Here is a 13,055-nt window from a genome sequence, read left to right on the forward strand (position 1 = left end):
GACTTGTCGGCCATTTTGTTCCACTCAAGACAACATAATGAACACAACGGTGGCTCGAACTGTCGCGATTAGTGATCAGAAGAGATTTAAAAAAATACTGTTGCATCAATTTGAGCTTATTAAGAATTACCGAAGGAAGAAATCAATTTTTGCCTTAACTGGCAAAATCAAGACATTTTTGCTATTACGTATTGCTATTTATTTCTGAGAATGTTCGTCTCTGATGTAAGCCTTCTTTTACATTTGCAGAACCGGAAGTACATTGAAGAGGGATTCGGACAGAATTTCATTTGGAGTGGTCGTGATGAGACCTATACGGTAATTAAATCCTACACTTAAGAAATGGAACAGTAACGTGTGTAACAAACAAGAAATATCTAAATTACATCTTTTACAGAGTTTCCACGCGCCAACAAGCTCCGTGAGGTATTGTGGCAAAGAACGGCCCCATGAATACTACAGGTAACCGAAATCATCCATTACACCAATAAAATCTTTGAAAAATGCTGTCGGTCACTTCCTGAAGAGATATGCGATTTTTACTTTTTGTCCCAAAGTCAAATTTTTAATTTGTACGAGCCCCCAATTTTTTGCTCCCCGGCCACCGCTTTTTATCCATCATTTTCTTGTCACTTGCGCGCAATACACGCGATCAACATTTAACTTGTTGCTACAGCCACACCAACGAAGTGCTGATAACCTTCAAAGGCACCTCTCCGGCCCACAAGGGCTTCAAGCTCCAATTCACCAACGCGACCTGCAGTCGAAATTATACCTCGGAGCAAGGTCGAATCATCCACGAGAAAACGAACGAGTGCTGGACCACGATCACGGCTCCAGCCAATCACACGATCGCCTTGTACTTCAACAGGATGATATTCTACGACCTTGAAGATTGCACGAAGACCGCCATCGAGGCAAGCATCTAAATCGAAACTGATCGAAACTAAATCGAGACTGATCGTTTGTTTCCTCTGGCTAGATTCGCGAGGGAGGCTTCGACGGCAGACTTCTGGCGAAGTTGTGCGGCGTCGAGACGCCTGAACCTGTCTTCAGCGTTGGTAACAAGCTGAGCATACACTCCCGGACCGAATGGTCGTCCATATACGAATACTATGATATCACCTTCACGACCACGGACGCAGGTGCGCCACTTCTGCGAATTAATACTTTCGCACACGGTGAATTCTCGATATATGTCAACAACGCGGGTCTTGCCAGCGTCATGTATCGTCCAGGAGACGATAGTGAGGATAATTGCGCGACGTTTATCATCCAGGCCTTGACGACATATATAGAGAAATCACTGTACTTTCAATAGGGTTGACATCGAAAGTCGTAGCATGAAATATCTTTTTCTGACTGCAATGATGATCCGCAGGTCGCGGTTGCGGTGGCCGACTTTACAATTACGCCGGTACGTTCACGTCGCCTTTGTATCCGAACGAGTACCGCAACAATACAGTTTGTACCTGGGACGTGAGCGTGCCGCGCGGCCTGAAGGTCATGCTGAAATTCGCCGTGTTCGACATCGGAGCGGACACCGGCTGCGAGAACAAGGCGAACATCCTGAAGCTATACGAACCTGAACCTGACGGAGAACGGACCCTGGCCAACACTTATTGCGGAGGGGTAAGCGCAGACCTAATCATGAGCTGACGTCACAATTTTATGTCGCAGTTCAGTCCCATTCTAGCAATTTTCCAAATCTACCACTGATCGCAAAACTGTTTCTCTTGTTTCAGGACAACCCAGCACCATTCTTCACCAATGGAGAACGAATCCTCGTGGAATACACGTCGACAGTGAACAACATTGGAACCGGTTGGATCATCAACTTCAAAGGGGTGCAAGAGGGAGAAACAGAAGGAGATATAATATTCACAGGAAACAACTGATAAGAAGGACGATTTACAAAAATATTTATTCTTCGAAGTATGTACATACATTTCGTAGGTCGACTATGAGGTGTGTTTATCGCCCCTCCCCCTCCCCTTTCCCCCAAGGCTACTAATATTGTAAGAACTTCGTCAACATCGTCATTTGTACATAACGAGTGCAATGGTGTCGGAGTCAGCGGTTGCGACTCGACGCGGATAGCAATTAAATAAATGAGATTTAATACAGTGATTAAAATGTTCCTATGGACAATAATTTATCTGTTACTCATACAAACGTATTTTTTATTCGTACCTTAGTACGGTTTTGAAAAGATGACGCAATAAAATGTTTCATCGAAATTATATTTGCAAGTTGTACGACAATAGTCTACACTCTTCAAGTTACAAACCCTTGGAGTTAAGTTATTGTCCTCTGCGAATTTAGAAAACAATATTTTACGATAAACTATCTTGTAATTTAATTTTTGTATTCCTGATGAATTGCTCTACTCGAACAGAAATTTTCATAATTTTCAAAACACCCTAACTTCTCTCGACTCCTCACAGTATCGATCCGATGTTAACCTCCCCAATAAAATCATAATAACGACTCGTAGAAAATGAGAGGTGGATGGCTCTGTATCAGTGAAATGATTACAGCGAATGATTCCATGACGTAGTATGACGTTCGAACACTAACTAAATATTTACATATTTAAAAATCACGCCTGGTCGCAGTCCTCCGCGCCATTCGCGTCCTGTTTGGTTTCGTCCACTTTCTGACAGCTTTGCGGTTCCTCCTCGACAACTTCCTCCTCTGGGACTTCCGGTTCCTCGACTGCTTCTTCCTCGGCCTCCGCTTCCGGTTCTACTGCCCGCTTCTTCCTGTTCTTCTCTTCCTTCGCCCTCTTTTTGTCCTTCTTCGTTTGAGTCTTTGCTTTAGGTGCCTCCTCCTCAGCTTCTACCGGCTCCTCTTCAACTTCCGTTGCCGTTTCCTTCTTCTTCTTCTCCTGGAGCTTCTTCTTGCCCTCTTTCAATGGCTTCTCGCCCTTTCCAGCTTTCTTGCCCTCCATCTTTTTCGATTTCTTGCTTTCCACGCCGACCTCTTCCTCGACATTTGTTTTGTCCTTCAACTTGTCCTTCGCCTTCTTGTCTTTCAAGGTCTTCTTGGAGCTCTTCTGATGGGCCTCCTGCGACTCCACGGTGTACTTGTTCGACTTCTTCTTCTTGTCCTTCGTGAGCTCGCTGTTCTGCGCCTTGGGGTCCACATTCTCCTTTCCCTTCAGCTTCTTGTTCTTCGATTTGTACTCCTTGGTAGGCTTAGCTTCTTCCACGCTACCTTCAGAGTAGGCCTCAGCTTCCTTGTCCTCGGAGGAGCTGCTCTTCCTCTTCTTTGATTCCACCTTCTTGTTCCCTTCCCTGGAAAAGAAGAGATCAATCGCAGTTAGCAAAATCAAATTTGTTTACTATATTTTCAAGTTTTTTATTTGAAGAATGTAATTCCCGAGAATTTGCTACCCTGCAGGCCTTGAAATTCAGTGGTTATTGTACAATATATAAGATAATGAGTGAAACTTCAATTTGTTGACACATCGCTGCAAGCTAACTATATTTCCGTAAACATATAAAAACATCACTTTTACGATATTAATCTATCGATCACAGCATAACGATTTCAAAGTCTATGTTTATTCGAATCGTAGCAATTCTATTTTCAACCGAAGAAATAAATATGTTTGCTGCGAAGTTATAAATATTAATTAAAAAACCGAGTGAATATGAACTGTTTTCGAGAACAGATTCAGTCAAGAAAATTTTTGATGATTGCGTGAGTACAGACAATTTGTAGCATTCGATACCAAAATGGTGTCCTCGATTTTTCACCTGCTATATCGTGCACAGATATTCTAGAAGAAAACCAATGATGGTCTGCGAAAATCGAAGGTTCGAGCTTCAAAATGAGTCTAAACTTGTTACCGTACTATTTGTTTTTGAGGAAACGATCGCAGTTCAAACGTGGACAATTTTTCGAGAATCGGAGCGATCAAATACTTTTCGTGCCGGTCAAATCCGAAATGAAAATCTGTTTTCCATCGCCGTCGGAAGCAAAGTCCGCCAACAGAGAGTCCGATAAGGCGATCGCGGGAACGGTTGCGCAACAGTCCATCAAACTCTATCATCTTAACAAGACCAGGCCCGGATTCGCATGTACTCACTTCGCATAAGCCACGTCCCTCTTCTTCTTCTCGCCGGCTTTCGATTCTACATCGTTGGATCGTTTCTTGGCAGACGTCTCGCTGGCCAGCACGGCGACCACCAGGAACACGGTTAACAGCAGCCAGACCCTGAAGAAAGACGGACGATTAAACAAGAAACCGGCCCGGGATTGGCGGCCGTGCGCCAGCCAAAACATTCAGCTCACCGCATTTCGCAGTTGTATATTCTCGGTTCACGATCGATAAACACCGTCTTCTATGGATCAGTACGATCGCAGCCACGATCCAGCACGACACTGACTGCCGTTCCACGGCCTCCCTTATATCTTATACGTGTCTCCGTTGATATCTCGATAAACACGCGTGCTCCCTGTCGCCACGTTACCGAGACTGTTGCCAAGATATCGCGGCAGATATCGTCGGAGCATCGATCGTCGGATCGATGGATTCGTTACGGTCAATCCCGAACAATTGATCTTTCGCCGGAGATCCAGGTCCGGGAAACTTCTGCCAAAATTTTTGGGGAAAAGTTTACAGTAAAAGACGCAAAGGTCTAAAGATGCAAAGATTTAAAGGTCTAATCGATCTTTCATGCGTATTAATTAGAATGGTTCGTCGATCTTACGAGTGCTTTCTTGGAAGCTAGTAACATGTATCGCTGCGGAAATAATTATTTAGCTGGAGATAAGATTAAATTGTGGCAGAGAGCTGGTGCGTTGGACATGCAGGAAATCATTGTTGTAGTCAGTGGTATTATGGGAGCGATTAAAATGTTGAGTGTTGGAATAATTATAAATAATGTCTCTGGTTCTAGGACCGTTCAGCTAACATTAATTTCAGAGTGTTCGTCGTAGAAAATGGCTCAAAAAGGCTGGCCATTTTTACGAATTTATTACAGGGAAACTAAAAGGTGCAGCATGTTATGAAAATTTGTCTACAATACTGAATCATACCCGAGCAATTTGCAAAAAGATTCATAGCCGTACGTTAACTAGTTTTTCTATAATAAATTCTACCATAGGAATGCTTCCCATGAAATAGACTGCGACATAACGCGATAAAATAATTATTTAAAAATACTGTAGACATACATCTTCTGTGGCAGGAACTATACAGTCTTTTTAAACAATCTTTTACACATTTACTATGTATTTATTTATATAAAATAGGTAGACACGGCATTTTCTAACAATTTCTTTCATCCCATTGTACAGGAGTCTGCTTGCTAGTATTACTACGACTCCCGTTTTTGTTATTCTATTTTTATTTCAATTGGGATTGACGACTGCCTGGACACGTGAGTTTGTGTATCTCCCCTTCAGGGTCGAAGTTCGAGCGGAAGACCGATTTTCTTCGTCGCTGTCCCCGGTTTTGCATCGAAAGGAGGAACACTGTTCCGGAAATAGCGGGACGGGCCCGTCCCTTCTCCATTCATCGGATCTGCCTCGATTAGTTCCTCCGTCTCGTTTTCGTTTTGTTGTTCCCATTGTCGGGCGTCGCTACCCGCGGCATCTTCCATCGTCCGCTTAATACAAACCGAGATAATTAGGTCGTCACGTATCTAATCTGTGTACTTGCGAGCTTTGACGTTGCCGAGCACTCAATGGAACACCGTGCCGAGACAAACAACCGTTTATTCCGCAGGTAATTCCTGGAAAGCCTTCACCATGAACGTCCCGGTGACGTCTTTCCGCCAGGTGACGGAGAAGATACTGCGGAAATCTTGCATTGTTTTCCCTTCAACGACTCAATGAATGGCACGCGATTGTGATCTCATGAATAGATACCGGATTTTTATACAAAATATAAATATTCTGTATCAATTGTTGCGATTGCAGGTAGCAGGGTCCAGACAGAAACGCGTCTTTAACAATTTAAATAAATTCGCAGTCCACTCGTGTGTGCACTCAATTAATATAAATGTAAGTGGATTGATTTAAAGGGTTTTCCGACCCTGAAGAACCAAAAATAGCTACGGTTATAGCACGCCGAAGTTCGGCGCCATTTTGTGCGAGTCCCAATAGGAACTATTTTGAAAAGAAAATATTTTTGGCTGATTTAATATACGTACCTTAATAATACGCACTTAGTCTTTAGAGTCGTTCGTCCTGAAGGATTTTCCTTTGGTATCTTTCCTTTTAGCGGGCGGTACAATAAACAAATTCGAACAGAAATCCGGTCGGATGATGCTGAGAATATTTATGGAAGCTTTATCGCGGAAATGGTTAGGCGCCAGCCTGGAGAACGCTATTCTCGGTGAACTTGTCACGGGAGTATGCGTGTGGGTGTTTCAAGGCTGATTTTCTTGGGAAGATCTAGGCTATTTTTGAGAATCGGCTGGACAATCGTCTGCCCCTCTATCTCTTCTGATTGCACATGTTACATTTTGGATCAGATTTCTTGGATCACTCCAAGATCTATCGCAGAAGAAGGAACATGTAAAGAGATTGATCAGAGATAGAGATCCATGATCTACCGAAGATAAAGTTGCAACTACTGCCGACAGAAATAAAAAAAGTGTGTAAAATCAGCGGACCGATTTTTAGAAAGACCGGAGACTTTTAAATAATATAAGAGGAACATAAATAAATCGTACATAGACCGAAGTGGTAAATCAATAGAATGAATTATTCAAGACGAATTTATGTTCCCAAAATTAGCCTGATTCAACCTGTGTTTCACGAGCATCTCGTCTCGAAAACAACCTGCAAGGGGCGACGCTGAAACACCTTGAAGAGATAAATGAAATGCGTAAATTGGCATTTTTTCCGTGTCTCTTTATCAATTCGCTAGGTCGTTCGCACGTCTTATCTTTCGATTGTTCTGCCGTCGTTCTAAAAGCGACCGCGTCCTTCTCGAATTCATCCACGTCAATCCGTTTCTATTCAACAACAATATCGTGTTCGAATTTGATTTGCTACCGGGCGCGAATGCGTTGTAATCCGCCACTTCAAGTCTGATTCATCCGATTCGCGTGAGATCGAGTGATGCAATAGATTGGCCATTCGAATCACTTCATCAGGGTACGATTATTCATTGGACTCTTAAAATCGCTTTATAAACATCATTTTCCTCTAAACGAAATTTGTCCATTTAGATGAGCGCTCTTGCAAAAAGGAATTTCTATTTTCTAGACAAAGACTCCAACTTTAAGAGTTAATGAATTCTCCAGAAGTGTTTTTGATAAACTCGGGAAGATAATCATTTTGAAGATATAATCAAGATATTGGAAAAACAAATGTCGATGATAAACAGATTGTGGAGGATGGAATGTCTTTCTTCTTGGAATAATTTTAACTGCTGTTCCATCCACTCGTGAAGAAATAAATGTATATGAAAACGAGAAGACTGGGAATATTTTTGCAGAATAGAAATCTGTCTGCATTTTTCATAACTTCGTTAACTCGCAGAAACATCTGCAATCTACTTGTATCATACGCAGACTAATGTATAATATTATGTGTTTGTACGCAAGTACCCATAAATAATGAGCACCAGGAACTTGAGTGACTTATCGCGTCTGAGAAGCGATGGCAGGACGATAATTAAAATTATGATGCTTACGAGGACCGTCTTTCAACTTGTGTGTACCCTGCTGGTGAAATCACCGAGTTGCAACTGCAAATAGTAGAGAAAATAAGAAACGAATTGACGACATAGTGAGCACTAAACAACCCGAGAGCATATTCGACGCGGGTGAACAAATTTTCTTCTTCTGAACAATATAACAAAGTAAAGTACGTATACTTTTTCTGCCTTTTCAGTATAAAAGAACAGTTTTTATTTCGTGATAAGAGTTTTTACAGTAGATATCGTGTTTCAACGTGATCGGTTCACGATCCCTCACCATTCTTCATGTATTTAAAAATAAAATGTAATTATATTACAGTAACAACTTATACACAATTATAGGTAGGTAGAATGCTTATGCAACTATTTGCTGTGCAATTTTTCAATACATATACTGAGCTGTTGAAGACGGTGCAACAAGTGACGCATATTAGTACCCGAATGACGACTTCCTGATTGTTCCCCACTGATGTCTTGTCTTGGACCTAATTCGAAGTGAAGTTTAGCTAGTCGTTCCTGCTGCTCTCGTATGTCTGTCATTTGCTCCATGCTGCAGTCTTTCCCTGAATTTATGCACAATAATCGTTTCATTGATACAGTATAATCTAATTATTTTATCGAAAAGTTGTATCAAGACCGAACGTACCAAACGCACATAAATTACCGCTGTGAAAATCTTCCAGAAGTTGTAACAATGCTTGCTCCATACGTCGCACATCGGGAACCTCTGATAAAAAGCAATGATGTTTGCACGGCGCCACACCTTTATTTTATAATGCCAAAAGAAAAAGAATGAACTAAAAATCGGATGAACGATAACATATAAACGCAAAAGACAAATATTTGTTAACTTAAAATAACTTAAAGTATAGTATGATGTAGATTTTGCAGTCTGTTTTTCGAAAGAGACCTGCCACACATCATAGATCGTAACTGGATGATTTATTGCAGATATTTCTTAATTTATTTCTGAAATGAAGGATCTTGTCTGATGTATCTCAGATCGTTACTTTTGAAAACAGACTATACTAGAAATATCCATGGAATAAAATAGTGAAAAGAATCGTGCAGCGTGTCCAAGGTGTAAAGTGAACTGTTTTGAATGGTGATTTGGGTGTTCCAATGAAATAAAAAATGTCTTAGAATATAAAAATTAAACAACATGGTCCTAGAATACTTTCTAGGTGAAAATGTAAATGTTATATTTACTTAGTTCATTATTTCCAGACTATTAAGCCACCTAAAATCATCAATTGCTCGCAAGATATTTAACATAGGGCATATTTAGCTATGCTGTGGATAAACCTCTCTTTAATAAGTTATTCAATTTGATTAACATTTTAACTTCCTGAACAATACATATAAAATTAGTAAAATTAATTCTGAATTCGTATAGAGCATAATAGATATTAATTGTTTTTCCTTTCCAATAGGATTACCTTTATGTTGACGGTTTAATTTTGATGATTCTGGTCTATTGGGTCTCTGTTTCTCCTTCTCATTCACGTAACTTAGACGAGATTGATTGCCATAATTCGAAAGATTCACCGCTCTACCAGAAACCATGGATCCTTGACTAGTTGCTTGGCCAGAGCTTCCTTTACTGACAATTGGCGATGTCTGTGTATTGCTCTCCCATAATACTTGTTGCTAAACCAATGGAATTTTACGATCAAGCTTAGTATAGCCTAGACACTATTGGCAGTTTAATATTTACTGTAACACAGTGATGAAATATAAACTCATACCGATACATGGGAACTCTGAGTGTCATTTTTATTTGGATTTTTCGACCTAGCTGGTGTTGAGGGCGGTGTAGCTTCACCGCCAGGACCTAACGGCTCTTCGCATTCCTCTTCTTGGACTAATTGTTGCAATTCACCGCATCCAGATTTTTCAGTCATTTTTTGATAACTGATGACTTCGTCTCTTTGTGTCTCCTGTGTAGTTTATGTACATATAATCAAATGTATCTGACCTCAATACATTGTAGATTCGGAAATATACAAATATAGTTATAATACCTACACCCACTATAGTATAGTAATTTTATGTTTATACTTACAACTTTATGTGTCTCTTCTAATTACATGTTTTAAAGGTGTTATTTAAAAGGGGGAACTAATGACAGGACTGATTTGAGGTTATACGATCAACTGTGATAAGGCAGTATCAGAACAATATTTATTTACACTATTTATAACAACTGACTATAGAGGACTCTGGATTCTGAATTAATTAACCCTCTCGCGGCAATTATAGGAACCACCACGACTATTTGTATATACAAAAGCGAATCAGCTGTTCTCTGATGTTTGTTGTTTACTTTCTTTCGTATGAAATTACATGTATAGTACCAATGAAAAATTGTAAATTAATTACTGTGGATTTCAAGAAAAATACTGACAAAGAATAAATAAAATTATTTATGTACCCTAAGAATATGTTAAGAAGTTTGGTATAATAAATAAAGTGTCCTAAAAACCAACCCTTATGGCACCACCAAAAAATTTTTTAGTTAACGTTATAAGGTATAAATATTTCGGTTATAATAAATATTTACTACACGCAACTTGTAAACAATTATGTTCCTATTTTAGCCCAGAAGGCCATGTTGCAAACGTTACAGTACAACCAAATTTTACCATAGAGAAAATTAAAACATTAGCAATGAAGCAATTGTACGGCAACGATAAGACAAAAGAACCAACCCAATTCCGTTTAGTACATCCATCCATGTTTAAACAACTTGTTAATGGGAATAATATAAATGATGAGGAAATTAATAAAAATGGTAAAATATTAGTTCCTCAATCTTCATAAATCTCTAAAATCTCTAGCAGTTTTGAGTAAAAATAATTTCTAGCAATCCATTTAGCATAATTGATAATGCAAAGTAATTTTCTGTATTCTAGACAATTTGCTATTGGTAAAAATACGTCCGGCACCTGCAAAACTACCTTTGACTGGAAGAGCCGTCAAAGGACCAAATGAGGAAGCAATATTTCTAGCTACACATGATTTACCTTTAGTCAATCCACCTCGTCATATTCCACCCCCTCCTGGTTTTTTGGATTTGGATATCCAGAATATTTGGCAACAGGTAGGAAAAAATTCAAGGGATGATTTTTGATGACAATTTATTGTCATGGAGACTCACCCCCTTAAATATTTTCCTATCTGTTACAGAACACTCTGTATAACTAATATGGTTTGTTTACAGAACACAATTATTTCGAACATATTTTGTTGTAATTTCAGAACGAAATCAGACACATTCTTATCTCGCTTGTAAGAACATCAGCAAAAATATTAATGTATAGTCCGGAAGCTGAGAAAACTTACAATATTTTAAGAGAAAAATTAAAATCAACCTGTAATCCAACTGTTGATCAGAATTATGTGAAAATTCTTACGGAAATGGGCTACACTCATAAGAAAAGCTTAAAAGCCCTACGATTAACAAAGTATGAACATTTCTTTGAGCTGCTTCATATTAACACTCGCATGGCCGTCACCCTTTTTCTAATTTATACTTTATTCATTTATTATAGATCAAATATAATAGAAGCAATAAAGTGGTTAATAAGAACTCAAAATGATGTAGAAAATGATGATGATAATGATTGCTTTTTGAATATTGAAGATATACCAGATGATGGGAATTTAATCACCATTGTAGATCTTCTTTTGGAAAATTTTCACCGTTCCAAGTGTGAATTGCTCGGAAATGAAAGTCCCAATTTAAACGATTTAAATGAAGGATTTAATCCTGATAGTCCAGTCTACCAGGCAATCATAAATAATCCACATATTCAGCTTAGTCTTAAAAATCCGAAAATGTTATTAGGTATGAATAACTATTATATTATAAAATAACCTAGTACATGAAAGTTATATAATAGTCGCGATGTTTTCAGCATATTTATCTATAATAGAGACTACATCATCAATATGGATGTTGGATATTGACGTATCACTTATTTTAAAAAAATTATTTATGATATATAGACACGAGAAGCATGCTCTTCACATCAATCAATTTACAGGTAATTAATGTTAAATCAATATTTAAGAAATGCAACACGTGATTATACATTTTATATTGAATATCTTGCATATAGAAGAAAAACGGTCCTAATTGATTGATACTGACTCAAAATGGTTATTTTGAGAAATTGCATTCAAAGGAAAAGAACTGTTTCATTATAAAAACATGAAAGGGTACATAATTTTAATTCAATGCTTTTATCATAGGCATGGAACTTAGGAAATTATCGTAAGTATCTGTTTAATAGAGAAATTCATTATTCCGTAATGAAAACAATAATAAAAAAGTATGTACATTAATTAATAAAATTGAATTTTCCTCCTTTTCAATTTTAAATTTTCATACGGGCGACATCTGAGGACCAGAAACGGTACTAATTGGCAAGAAGCTTGATCATTTCATTGTAGATGGCGTTATCAAAATTTTTGAATTTATGCTTATGATGTATAGAAAAATTCGATTTGAAAATGAAGACGAAATTAATAATTGTTGCTCGTTGCGCAGCAGAATGTTGGAGGACACAATAAAGAAGAGGCTGTGAATATTGGTACTTAAACAATTTGTTTCTTCTTTTTCTTTTGGACATTTTTAATTTAAAAATTATCCGCATATTTTTGTATGTAAAGTTAATTGTAGACTATTAATTTATTCAAGATTAAGATTATACATTGCATGATTTTCACGATTAATATTGATGTTATGTGTAGAAATACTAAATTCCATTCATTTTTCCAGTTCTTTTAATATTATTGGTTATGTTTTTCTTTTTTGGTAAACGGAGATTAGAAACACGTAATAAATGATCTAAATTCATGGATATTGTAATTATTTTCAGCAGGTATTTCTTTCGAAATAATTTCTTTTTTTCATGAACATATGTAGTTTTGCTTCGAAGTATAGCGAAATTTCGTATAGGTTATACGATTCAGAACCTTGAAGCTTTTTTTATTATATATAAAAGGGTTTTTTTCGATTTGTTCTTTTTATGCCGCGTGTAATATATAGCTGCATAGAATCCCCACATGGCACAGAAATTTTTTCTAGCACATTAAGTCACCCTATGCCCCTTCTGTATTTTACCCCTTTCAGAGGGGTACCTATCACCCCTTTGATCCCAAAAAAGGGAAAGGGGTAGCTGCTAAAAAAGGGTGTTGCAGTTGAGAAAGTATTGACCCTGTAGTTTTGATATTTTTTAGTTTCTGTTAAATTTACTGTATGATGAATAAATATGTGATTTAATAGTATCACAGACAAATATTATGAATGTATTTTGATGAAGGCTGAAAAAAGTTCTTAATAAGTCAATCATAAAATTTGACTCTAGAGTCATAGTTGCAT

The 13,055-nt window shown here is 38.1% G+C and overlaps 4 protein-coding genes across 5 annotated transcripts in view; 2 read left to right on the forward strand and 2 right to left on the reverse strand.

Moving 5' to 3' along the window:
• The window catches only part of Cubn (Cubilin), a 27,728-nt gene extending 25,413 nt beyond the window's left edge, over window positions 1–2,315 (forward strand). Inside the window, exons 47-52 of the mRNA XM_076799589.1 lie at window positions 250–318; window positions 398–462; window positions 677–917; window positions 983–1,145; window positions 1,382–1,632; window positions 1,746–2,315. Of these exons, the coding sequence (XP_076655704.1) occupies window positions 250–318; window positions 398–462; window positions 677–917; window positions 983–1,145; window positions 1,382–1,632; window positions 1,746–1,898 (942 nt within the window). The 3' untranslated portion in view covers window positions 1,899–2,315. The remainder of the gene's footprint in view (window positions 1–249; window positions 319–397; window positions 463–676; window positions 918–982; window positions 1,146–1,381; window positions 1,633–1,745) is intronic.
• LOC143360592 (uncharacterized) lies at window positions 1,906–4,459 on the reverse strand. The gene is made up of 3 exons (XM_076799590.1): window positions 4,303–4,459; window positions 4,097–4,225; window positions 1,906–3,299 (listed from the first exon to the last, which is right to left on the reverse strand). The coding sequence occupies exons 1-3, from the start codon at window positions 4,305–4,307 to the stop codon at window positions 2,603–2,605; spliced, it is 831 nt and encodes a 276-aa protein (XP_076655705.1). The 5' UTR covers window positions 4,308–4,459; the 3' UTR covers window positions 1,906–2,602.
• A 3,449-nt stretch (window positions 4,460–7,908) lies between these two features.
• LOC143360184 (uncharacterized) lies at window positions 7,909–9,879 on the reverse strand. 2 transcript variants are annotated; one of them, XM_076798796.1, is made up of 5 exons: window positions 9,732–9,879; window positions 9,415–9,606; window positions 9,106–9,316; window positions 8,313–8,393; window positions 7,909–8,229 (listed from the first exon to the last, which is right to left on the reverse strand). In XM_076798796.1, exons 2-5 carry the CDS (start codon window positions 9,568–9,570, stop codon window positions 8,030–8,032), a joined length of 648 nt encoding a protein of 215 aa, XP_076654911.1. In that variant the 5' UTR covers window positions 9,571–9,606; window positions 9,732–9,879; the 3' UTR covers window positions 7,909–8,029. The 2 variants fall into 2 exon arrangements, with proteins under 2 accessions (XP_076654911.1, XP_076654910.1); XM_076798795.1 differs by having other exon boundaries at window positions 8,313–8,429; window positions 9,732–9,877.
• Window positions 9,880–10,058: 179 nt separating this feature from the next.
• On the forward strand, window positions 10,059–12,039 carry Kpc2 (Kip1 ubiquitination-promoting complex subunit 2). The gene is made up of 7 exons (XM_076798794.1): window positions 10,059–10,197; window positions 10,267–10,460; window positions 10,582–10,769; window positions 10,928–11,133; window positions 11,221–11,516; window positions 11,587–11,715; window positions 11,791–12,039. The coding sequence occupies exons 1-7, from the start codon at window positions 10,160–10,162 to the stop codon at window positions 11,805–11,807; spliced, it is 1,068 nt and encodes a 355-aa protein (XP_076654909.1). The 5' UTR covers window positions 10,059–10,159; the 3' UTR covers window positions 11,808–12,039.
• Window positions 12,040–13,055: the final 1,016 nt, after the last annotated feature.

Source organism: Halictus rubicundus, chromosome 13 (assembly GCF_050948215.1).
Source record: "Halictus rubicundus isolate RS-2024b chromosome 13, iyHalRubi1_principal, whole genome shotgun sequence".
Taxonomy (NCBI): domain Eukaryota; kingdom Metazoa; phylum Arthropoda; class Insecta; order Hymenoptera; family Halictidae; genus Halictus; species Halictus rubicundus.

Bases quoted from the DNA above. Each gene is read 5' to 3' on its own strand.
- Kpc2 (XM_076798794.1), top strand. From the start codon at position 10,160: ATGGCACCACCAAAAAATTTTTTAGTTAACGTTATAAG. The intron at 10,198-10,266 runs GTATAAATATTT...TTCCTATTTTAG, and splicing joins TTTTTAGTTAACGTTATAAG to CCCAGAAGGCCATGTTGCAA. The intron at 11,517-11,586 runs GTATGAATAACT...CGATGTTTTCAG, and splicing joins AAATCCGAAAATGTTATTAG to CATATTTATCTATAATAGAG.
- LOC143360184 (XM_076798795.1), bottom strand. From the start codon at position 9,570: ATGACTGAAAAATCTGGATGCGGTGAATTGCAACAATTAGTCCAAGAA. The intron at 9,317-9,414 runs GTATGAGTTTAT...CCATTGGTTTAG, and splicing joins CTCAGAGTTCCCATGTATCG to CAACAAGTATTATGGGAGAG. The intron at 8,230-8,312 runs GTACGTTCGGTC...GCATAAATTCAG, and splicing joins CGGTAATTTATGTGCGTTTG to GGAAAGACTGCAGCATGGAG.
- LOC143360592 (XM_076799590.1), bottom strand. The intron at 3,300-4,096 runs GTGAGTACATGC...CTTCTTTTCCAG, and splicing joins AGGGACGTGGCTTATGCGAA to GGAAGGGAACAAGAAGGTGG.